Source organism: Danio rerio, chromosome 7 (assembly GCF_052040795.2).
Source record: "Danio rerio strain M-AB ecotype USA chromosome 7, GRCz13ab, whole genome shotgun sequence".
NCBI classification, from domain to species: Eukaryota; Metazoa; Chordata; class Actinopteri; order Cypriniformes; family Danionidae; genus Danio; species Danio rerio.
In genome coordinates this window covers 38,036,442-38,055,336 of record NC_141027.1, presented here as the reverse complement: position 1 = coordinate 38,055,336, position 18,895 = coordinate 38,036,442, and the positions used below count along the sequence as shown (strand labels likewise).

General features: G+C 36.3%; 1 protein-coding gene across 7 annotated transcripts in view; it reads left to right on the top strand.

Moving 5' to 3' along the window:
- The window catches only part of adcy7 (adenylate cyclase 7), a 97,088-nt gene that overhangs the window by 30,091 nt on the left and 48,102 nt on the right, over nucleotides 1-18,895 (top strand). For 4 of the 7 annotated variants that reach the window (XM_087259792.1, XM_087259791.1, XM_087259790.1 and 1 more), the window contains exon 2: nucleotides 16,049-16,512. In XM_087259792.1, the coding sequence (XP_087115918.1) occupies nucleotides 16,348-16,512 (165 nt within the window). In that variant the 5' untranslated portion in view covers nucleotides 16,049-16,347. Of the gene's footprint in view, nucleotides 1-15,667; nucleotides 15,924-16,048; nucleotides 16,513-18,895 lie in introns of those variants that run through there. The other 3 variants (XM_087259793.1, XM_087259788.1, NM_001166272.2) reach the window with 2 other exon arrangements.

The following is an 18,895-nucleotide window of genomic DNA, read 5'->3' as shown; positions in this document are numbered from 1 at the left end:
TTAGGGAAGGAGGAGGGTGGGTCAGTCGATCGGTCAGTCAGTCAGTCAGTCAAACAGGCATGCATTTCACTCGCAAGCATGGCTGCCAACACTTCTGTTTTTCCTGGGAGTCTCCCATATTTCAGACCCATCTCCTGGCACCCTCCCATTTTGTTATTTCTCCTGGAAAACTCCTATAATTTAATGTTTTTAGAATGAACTTAGATTAAAGAAAAGCCCTCGCCTGATTTTTACCACATTGTCAGATTTTACAACATTCTCATCCTGATATTAAATTGTTTATTCTAATTTTTGGGTTCTGTTTGTCAACCCTGTTGTCGTGGTCAGCTCCTCTTTGTGTCTCAAGTCTGGACAAACTGGTAACAACAGGAAAGCCATCCATACGTAGGTAAGCAGTCAGCTGGTAAGCGCGAAAAGAAATGGTGTCATACCGCCCCGTAGAGTTTGTTTTAAAGATGCTGAAATGCAGACATACACAATTCTGGCTACATATTTCATGGTCTCCAGATATAGGGCTATATTTTCAGAACGAGCCTGTGTTGGATTTTAAACATAATTGTGACAGGGTTACTTGATGTTAAATTATTATTATTCATTTTATTATTGTTAAGAAAAAGAAGAATAGTATGATAATATTTTAGGTAAGCAATTAGTGTTTGATACTAATCTAAATGCAGAAACTGTAAAAATTAAAAAATCTGAGTCTAATGCAAGAATTAAATATTTGTAACACACAGGTTTATATAAAGCTTTGATTGCAGGATGCATGCTGAGTGACATGCTATTCATCTTATGGAGAGCAGATTTGTGCTGGGTCTTGGAGCGGAACACATTTGCTTTGCTGAAAGGTGGAGCCACATGAGGTCATTATAATGGTTATAGCCTGTTTCCCTTTTATGTTCGGGATCATATGTTTCTATGGTTATGGTGTTTATGGCTGCTCTACTGTGTCTGTTGCAAAACTAATTTAACTCGTGGGATGAAATGTGATGCTGTGAACAGATTGGCAACACTTAATGTGAGAGTTATAACACTCCATCCTGATAAGGCAATATGCTGAAATCGACTACATGCCACCTACTGCAACATAAAAAAAATCTGTGTGTGCTACCAAGAAATGCAGTGCTTGTCTTTCTATCGCATCAGGTGTGTTAGTTGTTGGAAATAATTGTTTGACTGAAAAACAGTTAGCTCGGTTTTATAGGCTCTGACACAGAACATGGATTAAATTAGCACTAAAAGCAAACTGAGACCAACTTGCCTTACTGTCCATTAGTGCACAGTTGCTCGGAAATATATTCTTGCAACCAAATTTCAAGTTGGTTTTTCATTTTGCTCCAAGATAGCCCACAGACTAGCAAAACACTTCTACCAGAAAGAGCAGGGAAATACATATGATATTGATGTAAATTTATTTGATAAGTATTATTTGACAAAACATAGGATTTCTTTGGCAGAGGCCCCGTCCGTAGCTTAAATCGAAAGCTTGAAGATCCAAATATGACTGCCGAGAATGAAGGCAGGGGCAGAGCCTCACCTCCCTGGATAGGGCCAACCTGGTGGTGGTGGTGGGGAGGATGATGGGTAAATTTCTGTGTCAGTATCTACAACCTAATAAATTAAATGAGTGAACTGCTTATATACTCCTTGTGTCTCGTGGCTATTGGTTGGAACAGATTGTGATGAGTGACGGGACTGGACTGTGTCCGAATCCACTTTTGCTTTATTCTTATAAATGCTTATTTGTGCTTATTTTCTTAATGAGTTGAGTGAGTATTTTGAGCATAATGTGCATTAAATCAATCAGAGTCTCATCTCCCATTCCTTTAAAGAGTGAGTTGCGCCGTGCCATGACGCATTTGCTTTTTACATGGCGGGCTTTTTTAAGTGGAAAAACCAAACGCTTCATTAGCTAGAAAACAGTTGAACAGACCATCTGCAGTGCGAGGATAAAGAATGAACCTCCTCCGTTTGGCTTCTTTACTTTCTCTTTACTTTTACTGTTTACTCTTTTATTTTGTGGATAAGGAAACAGTGTTGTAAGCACTCCACTGAAGACATCCATTACTCCTACATATTTAATTTCGTTGTTTAGGCACAAAGACTTGTTCAAAACGATTTCTAAATTCAATTTTAATTTCCAGCAAATTAATAAATTAAAAATAAAAATAGAGTGTGGTCAAACTGAGTAATATATTTGTTGCGTAAAAAACATATTCTGCATAAATTGGCGGTTCATTCTGCTAATAATAATAATAATAAATAATAATAGCAATAATAACATTATACAAAGGCAAATTGTCATAAATAAACTGAAAAAAGCATGCGATGAGGCATGGAAGTAGTGTGAATGTAGTAGAATGTATGTAATAAATAATTATTTTTGTAACATTTTAATGCTTTTTTGTATTTGTAAAGATACTTGTGTATTGTTGTACATCCTGTGTGTAATAAGCATTTAAACCTGCATAGGCGCACAACTAATACAATCTGCGCTGGACTTTAGACCAGCTTTTACTTGGTCAATGGCATAGTCTGTTTCAATTTTTCAAAATAACAACGTCTTAACACATCTCCTTTGTAGACCGAAGCACCCATGCGTCCACAAAGCAGCGCAAATCGATTTGCTATTTAAACAGCATGGCACAAATCAGGAAAATTAGGGTTGCGCTGGTCTAAAAATAACAACAAATCGCACACAACACATCTTGTGCCTTATTGCATTGTGTGTATGATAGGCCCCTAGGATTTCTTAGTAGAACTAGTCTTAAAAGCTGCTAAACTAAATAAGTGATAATATCTGTTTTAGTCTGTTTGGTTTAGGAGAATATTTACAGAATATTCTGAAACAAATCTTCCAAATGAGCTGGGTTTGAAAGCACCCTTATATGCTGTTTACCATACATATGCCTATTCATTAATCATTTGAATCAATAATTCAACTCTTCAGGACACCACGGCAAGTTGTATTTACTGTATGTACTGGATATGAACAGGTGTCAGCATCAGATAGTAATGTAAACAGTGCTACAAAAAATAGTCTTTATTATCCAAAAAGTCCTTTGAAGGAAAGAAAGGATGTACAATGCTAAAGCATTTAGGTAAAGCAGTCACACCTATCTTCTTTCAATCAATGATATAGGCATCACAAATATCAAATAAGAATGTCACCCCTAGCTTTTCAATTGTCCAATGTGAAAGCCAGTGCATGACTACCCAGGATTAATGATTAACCCCAAGTAAATTAGGAGCAGTTTGAAACATGAAGCAAGAAAAGCCAGGATTAGTTTATCGGGGTTTAGAGTGAGTGACCCAGGGTAAATATTTGAACGCCCCTCAGTTGAGTCTAAAACAACATTAAACCCACTGCATAGAAAATAAAGACAATTGAAAATAAATTCTTGAGTAAACTATCCCATTAACTCAGAGTGGAGCTTTAGAAATCTGACATAAAAATGTAAATGTTTTACAGTTTCATAGTTTGCAATATTGTGCCGACTTTATCTTATTGTAGGTGAATTATAAGGCATTTATGAAAACTTGCCCTGATACACACACACACACCACACCTCCACCCAATAGAACACTACCAGGATTTCTTTGGAGCTTGAGCTTCGGTCCTATTGCAGGATTGCCATTGTCTGAGTTTCCAAAGAAAAACAGAAATGCCCCTTTATAAGAGTGATGCCGAAAAATGTTTGCTCTCTGCAGGGAGCCATCATAACCACACCTCATCTGTGATTCATCAGAGAAACACTAAGAGAAATGAGGCAGAGTTAATCTTTTGATAGAAATCTACATTCTGTAAAGTCACCATAAAATGATGTAGGCCCACTGCTTCTCGTGTGGTTCATGTGACGCACATTGTTATTGTGTAAATAGTAATAAAGGGACCTGTGGTACGGTTTTACTTTCCAGGACACACTCTGCATATTTCAAACCCAGTTTATGTTTTTATAATATTTATGTGTCAGCCCAGTGCATTTGTGTGAGTTAGGAGTGTCATAAGCTCAATATTGCTTGGCATTTGTAATGTTATAGACAAACACAGTCTGTTGAAACAAATAGCACATAAAGAATGTTAGGGTTTCATGTCTTTATTGAACGCACTGTGTAAATATTCACAGTACAGGGTGGAAAAAAAGTGTATGAACCATTGACAACTAGCTAACCCTCTGGTTTTATAACCAACACCAGACAGACTTCAACTACAGATGAAACCTGCAGGTCAGGAAGAAATCGCAGTATAAACAGAATAGCAAAATTCCGGCAGTACAGCACATTATATTTCAGTTGCACGAAACTGTTTACATGACTTTTTTTTTGTAAAGTCTCCATCTGATTGCAGTGCACATGGTCTTTTGTTATGCTTGCTGTCAGGTTTGTGAGTTTTTGAGTCAGCAACACAACAATGGTGCCATTAGAACAAAATCTTGGGCTGTGAACAATGTGAAACGTATTATTTTCTAATGAGTCCACCTTCACTGTCTTTCCCACATCTGGGAGAGTTATGGTGTAGAGAAGCCCCAAAGAAGCACTCAGTCTATGGCACACCCCGAGTGAAGCATGGGGTGGATCAGTGATTGTTTGGGCTGCATTGTCATGGCATTCACTAGGCCCAATACTTGTGCTAGATAGGTACATTGTTGTTAAATGTAGTTTGAATAGTTTTTCTAGGTGATAGAGGAAAATTACATCTCAGCATATACAGCAGGCAGACAAGTGATTCGATTTTCTTCAATTCTGTATTAAATATTTATGTGTAAAGATATGTCTTGCTTTTACTTGGTGGTTCCCCATGCATTTTTTTAGTGATCCAATCACTACCATTTACTTCTGGTATATTTAAAAGTGTCTCTTGTGACCATTTTTGTGTATTTTGCACACAGAGTTCCTCTTCTCACTCTGCATCAGTGTGCATGAGCGCTCGGTGCGACACATTGAATAAAAAATACGTCATGCAGCTTATCATTAAGCAAAAAACAAAAGGATCTCAATGGCAACTACAATTTTGATTGTAGTCCCATATAGTGATCATCACTTGTCAGGTCAGAAGCAGAATAGATGTTTTGTTGTGGCTGTTTTGAACACATCTGATAACATCATGCAAAAGCAGTCCAATCAAATGCATTAACTACAAGTAGTCAACAGTGGATATGCTTAAAACCTTTACTCCCTGTTTACACCTGCAAATGAGGTCTAAGATGTTAGTCATGCTGTGAATACAACAAGTCTTGAAGGCAAAGTTCACACAAAACTGTCATCATTTGTTCATCCCTTACTTGTTCTAAACCGGTTTGTGTTTCTTTATTCTGTTTAAAATAAAAACATATAAACAAATTATGAAACTGGTAGCCATTGAATTCCATAGTACATTATTTTCTGTGCCGGTTTCCAACATAAAGAATATCTTCTTTTGTGTGAAACAGAAATAAAATCTCATGAAGATTTTTAGAACCACTTGAAAATAGTAAGTGGTGAGTAAATTTAAAACTATCCCTTCAACTGCAATTATCGGCATACTAATCTGATGGCATGGCGAGACAATTTTAACTGTTTGATTTCCCTTATCATAAAATCCTTTTGGAATTTCAGTTTATATTTTAGGATCAATCTCAAAGGATGATTAAAATTATAACGGATATTCAGAATTTGTCTTATAGGATTTTCACTTTGTCTTATAGGATTTCAAAATTCTAATGGACATTCATAATTTTTCTTTTAGGATTTCCACTTTGTCCTATAGGATTGTAAAATCCTTTTGGGCATTATGACTTAATTTATTGTAATTTCCACTTTGTCTTTTGGATTTGATTTAGATTTAGATTTTTTGAATTATTAGAATGTGATTAAATTGTGTTTTTATATGAAATTTAACTTTTTTTCTATAGGATATTTTTGATTCTGTCAAATTTTTTTTTTTAGATCACTATAGTATAGGATGTTTTTTTTTCAAGACCTATGATTTTTCTTAAAGTATAATGATTATATTATGAACATATAAAAACATATACAGTATTATATTACAATTAAATAAACAATTCAGTAACCATATATTACATTATAAATAAACATATTAAATTAAAATACTTATTAACAATAATTTTTGTTAATTTGTCTTTTATTTTATCAGCCCTCTTCAGTTTTGCTAATAACAAAAATAAATAAAATAAAAGTATCTCTTTTTTTAGTAGATAAGTAATTTTCAGTTAATATAGAGTAGTTAATTTACAGTATTTGCAGCATTATAATATCTATGTGTGTGTGTGTGTGTGTGTGTGTGTGTGTGTGTGTGTGTGTGTGTGTGTGTGTGTGTGTGTGTGTGTGTGTGTGTTTGTAAAATACAATATAGTCTTGTCCCAAACCTTAAAAAAATAGTCCATGTTGTCTTTATATTTTTAGATGGCTTCATTTATTACTGACTTTATGCTTTTAAAATATGTTATTATGCAGTTGAAGTGATATTGGGCTGTTTAGAAGTGAACTAGTTTTGTATTGTGTTAAAGCCGCAATGGCCCTGCATGTTCATAACCACACTTCATTGTATGACTGCCTTACTGGGACCTTATAGGCACATTTTGTGTCTGGACTCAACTTAGTATTAGTGGGACCTAACTACTTTATTAATTACTAAATACCCACAGAGCATGCTCATAGGTTATACTTCTGACCCAGATACTGTGCCCCAGTATACCTATACTTTGTCCAGTGTGGCCATATACACTCCAATTTGTGTGGACTTGCTATGGGCCCACACTGGACTTCTGTTTTGTGTGGGCTAGCCCTCAGTTTGAACTGGCGGCATTGTATATGTTTTTGGTCTCTGCATGTTTGTTTGGAAATTTGTGCAATAATACTGTACACTCAAGTACGTGAAGGTGAGCTCTAGCAAACTGCAAAATACATTCAAAACTATTGTATAGTAGGCTAAGAGAGACAGAAAAGCAAATGTTAATTAAGATATAAATTGGATCCTATTAAAAAACTGTAGAAATTATCCTAAAGGATTTTTATGTCTTGTCCTTTAAAACAAACCCATAAGAAATAATCCTATTGAAATCCTATTGAAAGGAATGGTTACAAAATATGATAAAGATTCTAATTGAATTCATATAAAGAAATCCTATTGGAATCCTTTAGGATTTTTCAGTACAATCCTATAAGAAAGCTCCTATTGGAATCCTATAGGATTTTAGAAAAGAATCCTATAAGAAAACCTCTAATGGAATCCTATAGGAATGGTTCCAAAATATAATAGACATTCTAATTGGAATCCTATAAAGAAATCCTGTTGGATCCTTAAGGATTTTTGATAAGGGTTATTATGAAGTAGTTGAAGCGATTCATATAACCACAGCCTTGACAGTTTGAATCGTGCAATTTTCACACAGCAGCTTGCTCTATGTTGCGTATTGTTTTTCAGATGAAACATCTCATAAACAAACGCATGAATATACTTAACTGTATATACCGGAGAAGGACAGAGAGAGGAATTTCAACAACTGAGCGAGACAGACTTCATTTACATGAGCATGTGTTTTTGACAGTCTCTACTTCCTGTGTACAGTATAAACAGCAGCAGTGATTAGCCGAACCAGCCACAGATAGCATCTAACTAATTAAATCACCTTCCCCACCCCCAGCTCATCTTAGTTTTTCTCATTAGAGCTAATCCAATATCCCACATATGCATGGACATGTTCACTTCAATGGAAAGTAGTACCTGTGACACAGGCATAACTATTTTTCCTTGCTTTTTTTACCTGTACAACACTCAATAGCATTATTATTACATTATTATTCTGTTAATCACTTGCTTACCAGAGTGACTAACCTACATTTGTGTTGTTGTTCTTGTCAGATTTTTATTTTTCAAGTTTATTAAATTATTACTTTAGTAGGTAGTAAAAGATGAAAGTCGATAGTTGCACAGCTATGACAATAGTGAACAGATTGCAAGTAACTAAGGATTGTAAGTAAACAGGTGTGGGAGGTTACCTTGAGTAAAGAAGGTCGATAATAATCTGTGAAGTATAAATAATGTGCAGTAACACTGAATCTGTCTATTGCTATAGCCATTGTATAATTTAATGTATATATTAACATGTTTTCGAAAAACAGGCACTTTAAATGGTTATAATATATCACAATATATTATTTTATCATTAGGTGACACGGTGGCTCAGTGGTTAGCACTGTCGCCTCACAGCAAGAAGGTCACTGGTTTCAAGGTCCCAACTGGGCCAATTGGTATTCCTGTGTGGAGTTTGCATGTTCATCCGTGTTGGCGTGGGTTTCCTCTGGGTGCTCCAGTTTGCCCCACAGTCCAAAGACATGCGCTGTAGGGGAATTGAATAAGCTTAATTGGCCATAGAGTATGGGTGTGTCTGAGTGTGTATGGGTGTTTCCCAGTACTGGGTTGCAGCTGGAAGGGCATCCGCTGTGAAAAAATGCTTGTTGTTAAGTTGGCGGTTCATTTTGCTGTGGCGCCTCCTGATAAATTAAGGGGTTAAGCCAGATGAAATTAAATAAATGAATGAATTGTATTTATATATATATATATATATATATATATATATATATATATATATATATATATATATATATATATATATATATATATATATATGCTTCTTTGAGACAACAACTATGCAATCAGACAAATAAAGTTAATTTGAATGGTGATTGTAGATTCACTTGCACAATGGACAGAAGTTAAGATGTGTGGTGTCATGGTGGTGGCTTTTATTAATACATTTTTGTACAGTCATAAGTTGTGCATATTTTGTGCATCATGAAATGATGATGTTAACTAGCGATTAATGTATAAAATCAATTAAATCAATTAAATCTACTCTTCCCACAAAGAAAACATCTATCCAGCTTTTTGTAGTCAACAGCATTTCTGTTTTACCAAAATAACATAATTAAAATAGTTTTTTAAAACAATCTCTTTAAGCTGGCACAAATTATAACTTTTACGTATGTTTACATTTTAACAGGACGTTGTAGCATCATGTTAATTCTGTATATGTAAGGGGAAAATACAGAGGAAAGGGGGAAAAGTTTGAAGTGTTTCTACTAGGGTTCAGCTACTGGTCTCTTGTTAAGCTGCTCACCAAATAGATTCCAAGTTACATAGTACTTATTTTTAAGGGAAAGTCTGATTTTCTCAAGTTGCAGGCAGGACATAACTTTTTTATCAGCGGAGCAGCAGGGAGGGTCTTTTTATTTCCAATTCAGTAAAATCAATCTGCGTGCCAAAAGGGTTATATATATGATTACTGTATGTTGATTTTTAGATAGTTCCATGTCCTCACTGACACCAAAAATAGCTAAAATAAGTCCATGGCATATTTGTTTCTGATATTAACCTCTGTTATTAACTGAAAAACTGAAATCCAATAATTAACAGTTTTCGGATAACTCTAAAACATGTGCTTGAGCGATACTGGAGTTGGACTGCATCTATCACACAAATGGTACACAGAGGGAAACATCTTAGAGAGCTTTAATTTAGACAGGTGAAGTCGGTGCAGGATCTTAAACTGTATTAAACCATAACTGATACACATAGAACTAGAATGAACTTGTTCTTGTGCTTCCTCCCACTGCCAGTTTTCAACTTCTTTTTTTTTTTTTTTAATAATAATTTTTTTCGGGGTTTTCACCTTTATTTTTAATAGGACAGTAGAGAGAATTGACAGGAAAGCATGGGGAGCAAAGAGAGGGGAAGGATCGGCATAGGACCGCGAGGCGGAATCGAACCGGGTCGCCACGAGCACCGGAGTGCATGTGTCGACGCACTAACCACTACACCACTGGCGCCGACGCCAGTTTTCAACTTCTGCTCCAAGATCCTCTTCCCATGCGATTGTGAGATGCTCTAACGAGACATCACATTCTAACTGATAAAATTTGTTATATTGAAATTCTACCTTTCATAAATGGATTCTGTAGAAACAAATTCTCAACTTAGGAGGTTGGTGGGCCAGGAAATGATATAAAAATATTTTGGGCAAAACTGCGGGCTTGTAGATATTTAAATAAAATAAATACACGATAGATCATATATCTGATGTAATTGTTGAAACACTGAAAAAACAATTATTGATGAATATATCTTAAGGGAGTGTACCCATTTACTTGACCAGACCTGAAATGTTGGATCTGTTTGAGAAGGGAGAAATGAATGATTTGCAGTTAATGGGCATGAGACAGAGCATGCTTGCCCCTTAAATGCTTTCTAAACTGTTTCCGAATTTGAATTGAATTGGAAACCACTGGATAAATTGTATTTTTAATAGAATGTAAATCAAATCGAAATCTGCACAACCTTCTCTTGCATGCTTACTCATCTTATGCATGTGATGTCATTGATCCACACATGCATAATCATGTGTCAAGCCTTTGGCTTCTGCATTTCCAGAGCTTTAACAAGGCTATAAAAAACTAAATGTGTTTAGATCATAGTGCAACCCAAGTGATTAGTCTTTTTTGATTCAGCAATAAATAAATGGCCTAGCTGAATTTGATGGAATGGACAGCGAGAGAGAGAGAGAGAGATAAATAACAGGAGATAACAAGTGAAAATAGTACATTTTCTACTAGGTCTTGCCAGATTAAGACAGAGAAAGAGGCTTTTATGTGTTGAAAGGTCACCACTCTGAGATTGACCATGGACAACACCATCTCTGACATCACATGAAGCTCTTGAAAATTCACATTTAGATTGCTTAGATTATGACACGGATGCACTTCCTTCTGTCTGCCATCTCGTTTCTCCATCACATGTTTTTCCACAGAAGTGCAGAGGAAACATGAGTGTGAGGGAGGGCAGTTTTTTATGCTTCGTGATGTTTTGGAATAAGAAAGTTGTAGGACTATAATATTTAACTGACAAATTCTGGAGCCTTTAAACTGTGCTTGATGATTATTAAAATACTTTTTACATTATTTAAACAGTTTTTTGGATTAAACCCAAGTTAGGGGTTGATATTAGGCTATAGCTACGTTTACATCCACCTATTTTTATTCAGTTTGGATATGCGCATAAAAAACGGCTGATGGAAACACCAAGATGTGCATAAAAAAATGTATGCGCATAGCTGAGTAGGATAAACTTTTTACTCGATAAGAAAAGATGCACATAAACTATGATGGAAACACTTTTACTGAACAAATTCCAGTATGCCAAAAAAGGTCATGTGATTTTGTTATAAGAGATCATGTGGTGATAAAAATGTGTGTGAATGGACAAACCAGCAGCCTGAGCACACTGTAAAACTTCTGAAATGTTGTTTTGGTCATTCTAAAACGCCTTAACGGTTTCAGTATTAGAGTTATTATATTATTAATGACCTCCAGATTGTCAAGAGCGTCTGTGCTCCACGTCTCACCTTCAAACGCCACCGCACGTTCATTGCATGCCTGCATTTGTCTTGAGTAAAGACAAATGCAAGTAATTTATTAAATAAAGAAAAGATTCACGCAGCGTCTCCTACCACAGCAAATTCAGTTTTTACTTTTGATATTTGGCGGCAGTTAATCAACAAGTGATGATTTTTTCTCTTAACTTTTTACTTGGATGGAAACGCTGCTTTATTCACGTCTTATGTGATATTCCAGTTTTGTGCATATATTTTATTCGCATCTTTGGATGGAAACATAGCTAATGTCAAGGTTTGAGTTTAGTCAAGTTGCTTGGTCAACAAGTTTTGTTATTTTCACTTTCCATAATGCCTTGCACAGAATCAGATAGAAAAAGGAAATGTTTAAAAAAAAAAAGTATGTCGAGATGATCAGTGTTCTCTTTGTTGGTTTTTAAAGGTTTCTTCAGGACCTGCTAACAACAATTTAAGTTGCTTTATTAAAAACAGTTGTAAGAGTGCTGTTGGCAAAACTATCAATTCCTAAAGTAATGTGCAAAGAAAGATTATGAGAAATTATGAGGAAAAATTGGTGAGAAATCATGAGCAAATAACTTTGATAATGTCTGATTAACTTAATTCAGTCATGTTTTTTTCTTTTGAGTTTGCTTTGAGCTTCAAACTGCAGAAGGTATTCGAACAGAGATAATATGTTCCCATCATGTGGAACCACTGACCGTGATAAATCCCAGTTCAGCCAAAGAGGTTGGAGAGGCTCTGCTGTGCTGTGTGGGAGTTTACCCTTTGGTGACGTTTCACCTCATGAATATCAATTACATTGCTCTCTGCTTCCAGGAGAGCAACCAATTAACAGTTCAGAGCTGAAAAGCCCTCACACCACTCATTTACTAGCAGGACCAGCCAAAAGACTAAACATTTGCTACAGTGAGCAATCAGTCTCAAAACGTGCATTGACTGAGAACTACGGCATCTCAAAATCCCAATCGCTGTTCATCTTCAGTGACTGTTACTCCATTTAATTTAGCAAGTAAATGTAAAATGACCAGCAAGAACAGTTAGTGCAGTACCAGAGGGCTGTAACCAGATTTACTGTGAAAGGTTTATTCTTTTTCACCATTGAGTCGCCATGGTTTAGGTACATGCTCTTTATGAGTTGCTGGGCTTGATTTACATTGAGTTTATTAGCATTTCTAGTCAGTTACACTAATGTGAGAGTAAACAATAATAAACAAAGGTTTTTTTTAAACCACTGGTTTTCGTTAGTTGTTATTATTTTGAAGCAGATTTGTTCGATTAAACGGAACCAGAAAATTCTTTACGGTGTCGGATCAGAGCTTCACCCTCTGGTGCCGTGCTTCCAGGAACTCCAGCAGCAGCCAAGAGGATCTGGCCCGCCCTTTTTCCGCATGGAGAGACTCTCATTCCTTCTGTCTCTCCCACCCTTTCTGTCTCTTTCTTTCTGTTATTGCCCTGTTGGATTGTTCCTTTGCCATGGTAACTTTAGTTGGGGAACATAAAGGTCGCTTGTTGGCTCGGATGCATTTGTCTGGGAGAGCGAGAGAGTGACACGGTGCTGTCATTCAGGTCCTTAACGACCCTCAACAAAGGGAAAATCACGAAGCATCCCAGTTCTCTATTGCTCTCCATCTCCCTCTCTCTTTCTCTACTGTTTTCTGTGCTCCTTTTCAGGAGCACTTCACTAGAGCTCGTTCTTTCTGTCTGTAAATTCCGGTCCTTCACTCTTTCTCTCTCAGCTTAAATTCTGTCCTTTAACTTTCAGCAACAGTGATTGAGAGCATTATTAATATTTATTTGGTTATCAATTGAATTAGCAGGAAGCGCAAACACTGCGTGAATATATTTTAGTTTCCAGCGCTATTATCAGTGATCAGCATAATGCGTCAGCACAGTCGCTATCAGCATCACTTTTGCAGATTTAGCGTTTCATGGTGTGTGTGCATTCAGATGTGAAGCTGTTGCTTACGCTTCCATGATCATCTGGTCACTCTCCTCAAACATTAATAACCTGCAATGAGAACTCATGACCTTTGGACATAGCTTATTTACAAAGACTTCCGCTCTTCTTCCTATGTTGATCATTTCCTCCAACTAAATGTAGTGCTGTTTTCTGGCCATACAGATAAACTAGTCAGTAAGTCATTCTAGGTCAACTAGTGAATCTAGATTTTTACACTTCACAACTCTTAAGATGACCAGCCAAGCATTTAGTAATTTGTTTTGTATTTTAGTATTAAAATATAGTTTATTCCCAATTGAAGCATTTGTTTAACAATTTCTCCAATCAAACATGTCACCAATAATCTCAATAAAAAGTTCTAAAATTGATGTTACCGCAGTTTTTGCACCAGATGTAAGTAACAACCAAAATAATCCATACATACAAAGAAAACATAACTTATTTGTTTTGAAACTAAGTGCAAAACAAGAAATGATCAGAGATCATTAAGAGACCTATAAAATTGTCAAGAATTTTAGACTTCAGAATTTGGGAAAAATCACACTTGATCATACAAGAGGTATATTAAAGCTGTCATCACCAAAAAGTTTTTTTTTAAAAGGTATTAAATACATTTCAGAATAATAGTACTTTCTCCTTGCGTCATTTTGTGTTTTATACCTATTTTATGGGTCTCTTAATGATCTCTAATCATGTCCCTCTGTTTATTTTATTCTCCAATTTCTGTTAAATGGAGAGAAACGTTTTTCAACACATTTCTATTCATTCATTCATTCATTCATTTTCTTGTCGGCTTAGTCCCTTTATTAATTTGGGGTCACCACAGCGGAATGAACCGCCGACTTATCCAGCAAGTTTTTACGGAGCGGATGCCCTTCCAGCCGCAACCCATCTCTGGGAAACATCCACACACCCATTCACACACACTCATACAGTACGGACAATTTAGCCTACCCAATTCACCTGTACCACATGTCTTTGGACTGTGGGGGAAACTGGAGCACCCGGAGGAAACCCACGCGAAGGCAGGGAGAACATGCAAACTCCACACAGAAACACTAACAGAGCCGAGGTTCGAACCAGCGGCCCAGCGACCTTCTTGCTGTTAGGTGTCAGCACTACCTACTGCACCACTGCCTCGCCCATTTCTAATCATAATAGTTTTAATAACCCATTTCTAATAACTGATTTATTTTATCTTTGCCATAATGACAGTAAATAATATTTGACTAGATATTTTTCAAAACACTTCTATACAGCTTAAAGTGGCATTTAAAGGCTTAACTAGGTTCATTAAGTTAACTAGGCAGGTCAGGGTAATTAGGCAAGTTATTGTATAATGATAGTTTGTTCAGTAGACTATTGAAAAAAATATATAGCTTAAAGGGGCTAATAATTTTTACCTTGCTTTTATTCAAGCCAAAATAAATCAAATAAGACTTTCTCCAGAAGAAAACAATATTTTCCCACATACTGTGAAAATTGCGCTGTTAAACATAATTTAGGAAATATTTAAAAAATAAAATAAAATTCAAAGAGGGCTAATACATCTGACGTCAACTGTATATAGATATTTTGATGATAAGCAGAATTTATGTAAAATAGAAATTCCTAGTCACAGTGTTGTCACTTTTTAAATGTCACATTAACTAAATGTATTCTTGCTTAAGTTTTTTTTGTTATAAAATATTAAAATATATTGTAAAAAAATAACAGCTGACTTAAATGGTCACACATTGCGTGTATTTTACTTGTTTGATGTTAATCACAATATCCAATAGTTGCCTTGAAAAGCATAGGTGACATCACTTTTTAGAAGAAGAAAAAAAGGCCTCACATATTCAGACAAGTCTGTTTTAAAGATCATGCTAACCAAAAACCTGTTAATGGTTATAAATGTTTAGTCTTAAGAGGCTTTTCTTACTTTAACATCTCATGCATCAAAGTGGGCTTTACAATAAGACAATCAAAGGGAAAAAAAAATCCTAAACCTTAATGATTTTTTTCTTCTGTTTAACACAAAACAAGATATTCTGAAGAATGCTGTAAAAAAGCACCATAATAGGATGAAAAAAACACTACTATGGAAGTCAGTGGCTGCTTTTTCTGACATTATTCAATATATATTATTTTGTGTTTAATAGAAGAAAGAAGCTTAAATATGTTTAAAACAAGTGGAGAGTAAATGACGACAGAATTTTCATTTTTTTGGATGAACTTTTCCTTTAACAGTTGCCTGCACTGAGGGCAGAGTTTGCATAATCTCTGTCCAGTATTCACTCATTTATTTTTCTTTTAGGACTCCGTTCGTGTCTGTGAGTAAAACTGAGGTTTGGCCAAGGATGTCATGGACAGCAGCCATCAGCATTAGTGGCAGTAATGAAGAGAGCACTGAATCCACACAAATGTTGAACTCTACCCAAAAGCCTTTTTTACAGGCACAGAGCGAGCCGCCCGTGTGGGAATGACTGAACAGTGCAGTGTTTATAGAGATCTAAGGAGCTGACCTGAAAATGTGCTTTCTAAACTTTGATGCACGGTTCAACAGCTTTTAAGTTAGTTTCAAAATGAAAAGCTTGTTTCTTTGCTCTTTAGTGGGTCAGAAGGATTTTAGGAGGTGTAGTGTTGGTGTAATTATTGAAAATAAAAAGAAACTCTCTCTGTTTTCTGTCTCCGACAGGGATTTTTGGATTCATCCAACACCACGGCACTTTGAAGCCATTACCCATCAGAACCAGCAGGCTCCAGTGAAAGGGGAAAAGTGCAAAAGGAATACGGATCTTAAAGGACATGCTCAGTATGGTGCTGTGGAGGGGAGAGCTGAAGTGCTCAACACTGGAATGACCTCCCACACACTCTCGATGGGGATTTCAGCATAGCCGCACTCCGCTGGATGGGAGGAGGTGTATTTCTGTGGCATCCGACCGCTTTGCTCTGATTGGCCTGTGTTATTCAGCTGCCGCACTGACACTGGTCAGAATGCCAGCTAAAGGGAAGTACTCGCTAGACAAGCAGGAGTTGAAACAGGAAGCCCTGTACAGGAAATTTTCTGGCATTAGCCAATACCGCCAATTTGTTCTGTTGCTGGGACTGAGCATCGTCACCTGTGCCACACTGCTAGTGCTCTTCTTCAGCTTTAAACTGGTAAGCTGCCACATTCCTGCAGATGCACACTGTTACACACAGTCAGATGCCCACCTGCTTGAGTGCATGCTGTTAAACAGGCCACTTAAAATTAGCCACGATGGTGCTAAATTATGCCTTATGTTATGCACAATCTGATAGCACACCGACTATATTTGGAAAGCAACTGAATAAAGTGCAGCCTCAGTTTTCAATGCAGGGGATCATTGATTGGTATCACTGCACATATAGATATGACACAGATTTCACTTAGATGCAGGGGTGATAGCCTTCCGGCACCACGCCGGATTTCCGGCGTACTGTGGCTGCGGGGAAAAAAAAATCAGGTTCACGGATATTGATCTGTCATTTCTCTAGATTCACAGAATTCACTCACTGCTGAAAGCGCCGGATTGGTTTTTATTAAGTGCCATTTTGTGTGCTCGTGAATCATCTTTTGAGTGTAGACGCCATGTAAATAAAATATTAATTGTGTAAATTAGAGAGCTTTATAAATAAAACGGATCTTTGTGAGATCTCTATGAACTAAGATTAGTGACGCTTTTTAGTGATAATAAGAGGAGCGTGCTTTGCACTTTCCAGGCTATAATCCATTCAGAATTTGTATGAAACTTTCGTTTTCGGCACATATACGCTGATATGTTTTGGGAATGACATCTGCATATTTACGCTGGGTTTATTCTCGAAATAACAGTGAAGCAATAGACGGGACAAAAATATATATTCCCCCTTCTCCTTAAACAACTTAGTGTTTCAGCTATGAAATAGTTCAGTTTTGTATGTAGCCTAATGGCAAAGTGTTTATATTTAGTTTCGTTTTTTATTCAGCTTATTTAGAAAAACGTTTGGAGCATTCTTTATTCGTTAAAAATATTTTTTTTTAACGAACAGCGCCCAGCGGAAGACCATCATTGTCTGTTTGATCAGTTTGCCTTCTCAGATCATCACGACTTGCCTAAAATAAAAGATATAAAACAGTTCAAGTATAAAACAATGGTAGCTTAAACGTTAAAGAATGTGTGCTATTAGGCGCATAGTTTGCTTATAAAAAGCTTGCAGGACATCGAGGCGCCAGAGCAATCACTTGCATTTTTTCAGTGGGAGCAATTTAAAGTTATCCGTCATTTTTGCTCACAAAGTACGAGTAATACATCAAAAAACGTTACAGCGTTTTTATAAAATAAAGAAAACCAAAATTATGCGCTTTCTGTCGTCTGGTTTTTGAACAGGAGCGCTTAACAAAATGAAGCAAAATGTATATGCCTCACAGACATAATAAATATATTTATAGAAAGCTTTAAATTATTACTTAACGAAATAAAACAAATCGACAGAAATACACAACTCCTCCACGGCTCCAATTGCGTTTTGAGATATCCTAGATAGACTTTCTGGCTCAAAGACATTTATGCATGTTTATTTCATTGCTGTATTCTGACAGATTTCGCAAGGGTTCAGCAATTCTACCTGTCAGCTGGTACCAGCCTCAGTTTTGCGACTTGACTCGTTAGGCGTCTGTGTCTGGATGACAGCGAGAGAGAGAGAGATGAGATCAGACCTCAGATTTGATGTGTGGCCGCACGTCTCAGTTACTTTATTGCAATTTTTAATATTGACTCATCTAAATTAACTTTTCATTTATTAAAAGCCGAAATATTGCCAGACAGACGAAGCAACTTTCGTTTTTTGAAGAGAGCGTCCTCAGTGATAAAAGACGCGCGCACACACTGGTTAGCCCACTCTTTTGTCGGCCTATTCTTCATTGATTTTTTTTTTTTACATTAAACGCATAATAATCAATTGCAAAAAAAGATAATTTATTATTAAACTGTGAGATGATGGTCGCGTGATTTTAAAAATCAGTATGCGTTGCGCATTTATGGCTATTGATCTTATCTACCCGGGACCCACACATAGTTGAACATCAAGTGTTGAAAATGAGTGTATAAACTAGTTGTGTTTCCTCCAACTGCTGCCACCATTGTCAGGCAAAGTTTGCAGATTGCCTCATTTACCTACGTCTTCAGGTTCTCTTTTTGCAAAATATAGCCAAACAGGCGCTTTTGCATTGCGTTTTGACACTTATCCGTCCGCCATTCTCTTTCTGTAAATTCGACTCCTCTTGTTCTCTTGATGTGATAAATGAAATATGACGCATTGTAGCTATGATCAGATGATAATTATAGTGCATGCTCTCATCTTAGGTAAATTATTTAGAATTATGTTTCCCATTTAATTCAAATAAATATTTAAATAATTTAAAAAAAAACAATACTTAAAAAAAAAAAAAATGTGGGGACGGTGTCACGGTGAAAAAGTGATGTCACCGGTGTTGCGTCTTAACACCGGTATCACCGTCAACACCGTCTATCATGGCAAGCCT